The sequence below is a fragment of the Eptesicus fuscus genome, chromosome 9 (assembly GCF_027574615.1).
Source record: "Eptesicus fuscus isolate TK198812 chromosome 9, DD_ASM_mEF_20220401, whole genome shotgun sequence".
NCBI classification, from domain to species: domain Eukaryota; kingdom Metazoa; phylum Chordata; class Mammalia; order Chiroptera; family Vespertilionidae; genus Eptesicus; species Eptesicus fuscus.
Window position 1 is genome coordinate 53,590,267 of NC_072481.1, and position 6,000 is coordinate 53,596,266.

Consider the following 6,000-nt stretch of genomic DNA (forward strand, 5'->3'; position numbering starts at 1 on the left):
ATAGTGGATCAGCACACATGCTTTGGAATATAAAACCTTGGGTTTGAATTCTATATGAGCCATTTATTAAACATGTGTGTTACTCAATTGCTCCATCCTCAGTTTTCTAACCTATAAAAGGACAGAAATGATTTGATAATGATAAAATAATGATAAAAATTAAATGAGATTATGTATGTAAATGATTAATACATAGGAAGCATGTGACATATATTATTGTCACTCTCTTTTAATTTCCACCATAACAATAATAATACCTTCTGGGATGTATTTGACTTATATTGGTTATTAGTAAGATAATAATGTTGTGGTTATTAGTTCCTTTAAAGTAAGGCTTGCAAGCATATTAACCCAGATTTTAGATTCAGTGCTCCTTTTTGTTATATTTAATTATTAAAACAAACTCAAAATTATTTAGGTACTTGTCCCATCTAAATAAACTGAGGCTCAGAAAGGGTGATATGCCCAAGGTTACAGCTGGGAATTCTAGCCTACCTGGAGGAGCCAGGACTCACACTAGATCTGACTTACTCCAAATACAGTAGCCCTCCTCCCCTCTTATCCACAGGAGATACATTCCAAGATCCTCAATGGATGCCTGAAATCATAGATAGTACCAAACCCTACATATACTATGTGTTTTTCCTATGTATACATACTTATGATAATGTTTACACTACTCTTGCACTTTGGGGCTATTTAAGTAAAACAGGGGTTACTTGAAACAAGTACTGGGATACTGCAATAGTAGATCTAATAACCAAGATGGCTACTAAGTGCATAAGGAGAGGGTAGCATATACTATATTATTGAGGAATTCTACTCCAAGTCTTATTCCTTGGATAAGTGGTTATGCTGGACAAATGTATGATTCAATTTAAAATTCATGGATTGTTTATTTCTGGAATTTTCCATTTAATATTTTTATACTGTGTTTGATCATTGGTAACTGCAACCATGAGAAGCAAAATAATGTACAGTATATGGGGGACCACTGTAACTCTGAACCCTTCCCTGAATTGGTAAAAAACATTTTTGTTTCAGTTTGCCAGTTCTCTGGGATTTATGCTGAGTGAAAAAAATCTGTTTTATAAAAATGTTCTTAGCAAACCACCACCATGGTTTTCACAGTGTAAAACGGTGCATCTCCTTGAATTTTCCAGTGCTGGACAACATTCCCCTCAGGGCCTGTCTTTGGAGGAGATGAAGAGAAACCTTCAGTTCTCACCTGTTGACAAATATGGTAAGTGTACACATTCTTCAGACTAATTAAGGAAACTGCCCAGGAAGGTGATATCTATTGGATAACGAGGTGGGAAATTTCTATTTTGTAATAATTAGAAATGAAGGTCGCTTTAAAAATATTACAAAAGTGCAAAGTTTGATCTTGAAGTTGTAAAATTCTACATTTACCTTTGAGTTTAATAATGTGTGCGAGTGTGTGTGTACATGCATGTGTAAGTGGGTGTGCAAGTATATGGGAGTATGTGTGCACATGGGAAAATGTACAACCCTTCTTAGGAAAATCATCTCCTGTATCCCGTGGCATTTCAAACATACCGTGTTGCCACTTTACCGAGCCCAAGCCTCTAAGCCCCACATCACAGGGATGTAGGGAGGGAAGGAAAAAACAAGAGATGAGTTTCTACACTTATGTCATATGCTGGGGGAGTGAGTGCTTCCCCTTTAACAAGCACCGAAGGGTAAAAGGTACACCCAGCCATTTCCTCAAAAAGGTGGAGAGGAAGTAAGGGCCTCACTGATGAGATCCATTTTGCACAGGACTGCTTTAAAAGGAATTAATAAAGCTCTTTGAAATCATTAACACAGTTCTATGCAGGCCCCTGAAGCCAGAGGGTGGACAATCGCCCTTATCATCAGCTGCCATATGAATATGCTGGGCCCGTGACCTCCTTTTTCCAACCTCTAAGCCTGAGAGGCTCTACATTATTTGAAATGTTAGCACAACGGGCTCATTTATTCATGGGGACTTCCTCTGACAATATGGAGGACTGGAAAAAAAAAAAAAAAGTATGTCCAATAAAGAGATCAGATTTATTCCAAGCACTGGGTTTGGGGGAGAATAAGTTGGATGGTGTGTTCCCAGTGCAGTGATTTAGATGGCAATGGAGCCCCGAGGCCCTCAGCTTCGGGATCCTCACCAATGCACCTCATCTGCAGAGTATGGCTACCTCAGGCATTGGGAAGCTTTAAGACACAAAGGGGAGAATTATTCTGGGTAGATGCAGACAAACTACGTGGGAACACACCCAAGGAAGGAAACGCTGTGCTTCTGCTCCCAACACATGCACAGAATGCAACTGAGTGCTTTTTGTCATCAGTTTTACTACACAATTGGCCAGTGCAGTAACGGGAGATGTTCTCTGAGTGTTACGTGTTTGATAGATATGATATCATTTTCTCAAACCTTTACAGATGGGATTGCACAACCACAAAATATAGGGCACCCCTAGAAATGTGCGCTTTAACCAGAAATCTTACCTTTCATGATAGAGTTTCAAGATGAAGCATTTCTTTGATTCAACAATCTGTTTCTTAAAGGAATAAGACTTGGAGTAGAATTCCTCAAGATGGAGAAATAAGACAAAGGGATGCAATAATACAAAAGTTGCATTTTTCTATGCCTATCTGTACCAAGGTTAAGAGAAAACATGAGGGTGTTTGGATGGAGTGGGAGCCCCAGTAGACAAAGAAGATATATTTACTGCCCTCCCCTATAACCATCAAATTGTGCAAGGAAGAACCCTTTAATTGCCCTCCATTTCCACTTCATAAACCCATCGTGGTTTAACAGCAACTTTATGAACTGTTTCTTCTCCCCAGCCCCACACCCCAAAGAGCAGGGCTAGAGTTCACCCTAAAGTAACAGAACATGTGCAGACATGGTTCAGTCTTTTCCTAAAGCCCGTGGTCAGATTTCACTTGGGTGCCCCTTACGCTGAGTGGCTCAAGAGCAAGATATTTGTCCTTCAACTCTGGCAATGACAGCTTCAGTAATAAACGGCGACATCCATGCCCTGCTGGTTTCGCTACACCTCCCTGAAGGAGAGCCTGCCCACGCTGGAGGGATGTGCGCTCACAATCAGATTTCCATTGGAGTGATGTGGGGAGAGAGGCATGGAGCATTGCGAGGCAGTAAAATCCCTTGTGGTACATCAGAAGGTTGATTACAGTAATAAAAGGATGACGACCTTACTAAAGCATCTATCCATGCCTGAATGAAGTCACAGTTTCAGGCTGGACAAAAGGAATATTTTTGCTCTAGGGTGTCGATTTTGTTTGAGTCCACCCAGAATTAGGACTCAGGAACGTGTGTCCTGCTTCCCCTCATCTCAGCCAGGGCCAGCCGCACCGCACTGAAGGCTGGTCCGCAGCAGCAGCAGTTATGGCTTTCCTCACAGGAGAGGTTATGTGCTGCCTAAGAGATTCTGACAGAGATCTTTCTTATGAAAATAAATATGGCTATTCAGCTGCATATTGCTAGAAGTCTTGATGCAAATGTAGATGGCTGAGTCCTGAAAACTCTGCTATCAAAGCGGAGCGAAAGCAGCAATAGGTATTGACAAATGTGCCCATTTTTCCCAAAAGCAATGAATAGCTTCCTCGCTAGGAATGCAAAGGTAACTGCTTCCCTGCCTTGCCCTGAGTTCTCTAACATAGAGGCCAGATCCTGAGCCACTAGCTCATTTTCTGGATGCACCCACGTCTATTGCTTCCATGAGCATCAAATGCCACTGGTTTTTAGACCTAAGCATTAACATGCACTTAAAAATTGGGCTCTTAGCCCTGCCGGTTTAGCTCCGTGGTGGAGCATCAACTATGAACCAGGAGGTGACGGTTTGATTCAGGTCTGGTCGGGGCACATGCCTGGGTTGCAGGCTCCATCCCCAGTGGAGGGCATGCGGGAGGCAACCAATTATTCTCTCTCATCATTGATATTTCTATCACTCTCTCTTTCTCTCTCCCTTCCTCTTTGAAATCAATACAAACATATATATTTTAAAAAAGAAAAAAACTTTGGGGCTCTTAGGTAGGAAAAAACAAACCAGAGCCAACCTACTCCAGAGAATGGCTCTTTCCTTGATCCCTGCTGCCATCTCCACCTTCCCTTTTTAGCCATAGTTTTGTTTGTTTTTTAATATATGTTTATTGATATCAGAGAAAAAGGGAGAGGGAGAGATAGAAACATCAATGATGAGAGAGAATCATTGATCGGCTGCCTCCTGCATGCCCCCCACTGGGAATCAAGCCCACAGCCTGGGCATGTGCCCTCTACTGGAATCGAACACGGGACCCTTCAGGCCGACGCTCCGCTCCATCCACTAAGCCAAACCAGCTAGGGCTTTAGCCATAGTTTTTTAGTGCTCACTCTGTGTCAGACCCTGTACTGATTGACTTACATGCCTTACCAACCTTATGAGTAAGTACTACTGTTTCTCCCATTTACAGATAAAGACATGGAGACTTAGAAAGGTTAAGTTGACAAACATCCCAGAACCAGTAAATAGGGAAGCCATTGTTTAAACCCAGAGTTGCCTGCCATGGAAGCCCATGTTTTTAGCCACCATGATATACCATCTTTCTGAACTGTACCCTTCTTTATTCCAAACTCAACATGCCACCTTGCCAGCTGGGATCCAAAGCAGACAGCTAGCATGTATTTTCCTCTGGTCTCAGCTCTCTGTTTTTATTTTGAAATTTGCTTTTGTTTTACAACTGCTTGCCAGCAACCCTTGTCTGGACTCCGTTTCCACGAACCAGGAGAAGATGCCTGGCAGCTGTGCATGGCACTGGGTGAGGCTGGTGGAGAATAATGGGGAGATGGACTCAAAGGCCAAGTAACAGCTGAACTTCTTTTCTCACGCAGGCTACGTGTCCGATCCCATGAGCCCGATGCATTTGTATTCTTGCCGGAATAGTGGCAGCTTTGAGGACAGCAGCTGACAACATTCTGCATAGACCTAAGGCGAGTGTTCCCCCCAGACAGACACAGCAGTTTCAACCATTGCAGACTTGCTTCCAAATAGAATATTTTAACCTATAAAATCTCCTTAAATTTGCTTGTTTACACCAGTCCTATTTAATTCCCTACCACAAGTTGGGCTTTGGATCCATAGCCAAGGAATGAAATGCAAAAGAACCAAGACGGAATGTATTTGAAGAATTGGTTTTAATTTTGCAAGTGAAAAAACAGATTTATGTTGTTACTTGGAGATGGGGCCTACATCTGTGGTGGGCACAATTATGTTTTCCTAGACTGAATTATGTAGACTTGTGCTTGAGAGGCATGGGTTTGATTTCTTAGAATACTGTTTATTTTCTTATCTCATTATGTTACTTTTAGTGTCCAGCTTGGTGATTAAAGATTCTTTGGTGGCATATAAAATTGGTTCAGAAGTGTGTTTCATTCCAACAAGACTGCTACTAAGTATACCTTCTTTTATACATATTGGTAGAAAAAAAGCCATGACCTTCAGATCAAGAAACTTGCATAAATATAGCACTTAATAATTTAGCCTTCTTTTCTACATCTCCCCAAGTTCTCTGTGCTCTGCGTGGTCAACATGTTGCCTTCAGGAGCAAGGTGTCATAAATGCAATTGGTACAAGTATGAAACTGGCCCACCAATGCAAACCTGCCATTCACACCGGAGTCTGACATACAGTAGTGCATGGGGAGGTATCCAAGGTACCTGTTGCCTTCAGAAAATGACAACTCTGCCCTCCATGCTCGTTTCAACCAGGAAGACAGAACTGCTTCCACCAAACAAAATCGTTTTGCCATTGCAATACAGACTTGGAAAAATCACAGGCAGGAAACCTTAAAAATTCAATGTGTTGAGTACTGCTTTTAGTATACATTTGCCAATGACAAATCTATTAAGATTAGTGAAGGAAGATTGGGTGTCCTCTAAACCAAGGTTTCTAGATATCCGCACGAGTGACACTGTGGAGGGGATCCTTCCTTGTGGGGCTCTTC

The 6,000-nt window shown here is 41.9% G+C and overlaps 1 protein-coding gene across 1 annotated transcript in view; it reads left to right on the forward strand.

Moving 5' to 3' along the window:
- Nucleotides 1–5,100, forward strand: part of TNNI3K (TNNI3 interacting kinase) — a 308,489-nt gene extending 303,389 nt beyond the window's left edge. The window contains exons 24-25 of the mRNA XM_028142435.2: nucleotides 1,164–1,243; nucleotides 4,889–5,100. Coding sequence (XP_027998236.2) covers nucleotides 1,164–1,243; nucleotides 4,889–4,965 — 157 coding nt within the window. The 3' untranslated portion in view covers nucleotides 4,966–5,100. The remainder of the gene's footprint in view (nucleotides 1–1,163; nucleotides 1,244–4,888) is intronic.
- Nucleotides 5,101–6,000: the final 900 nt, after the last annotated feature.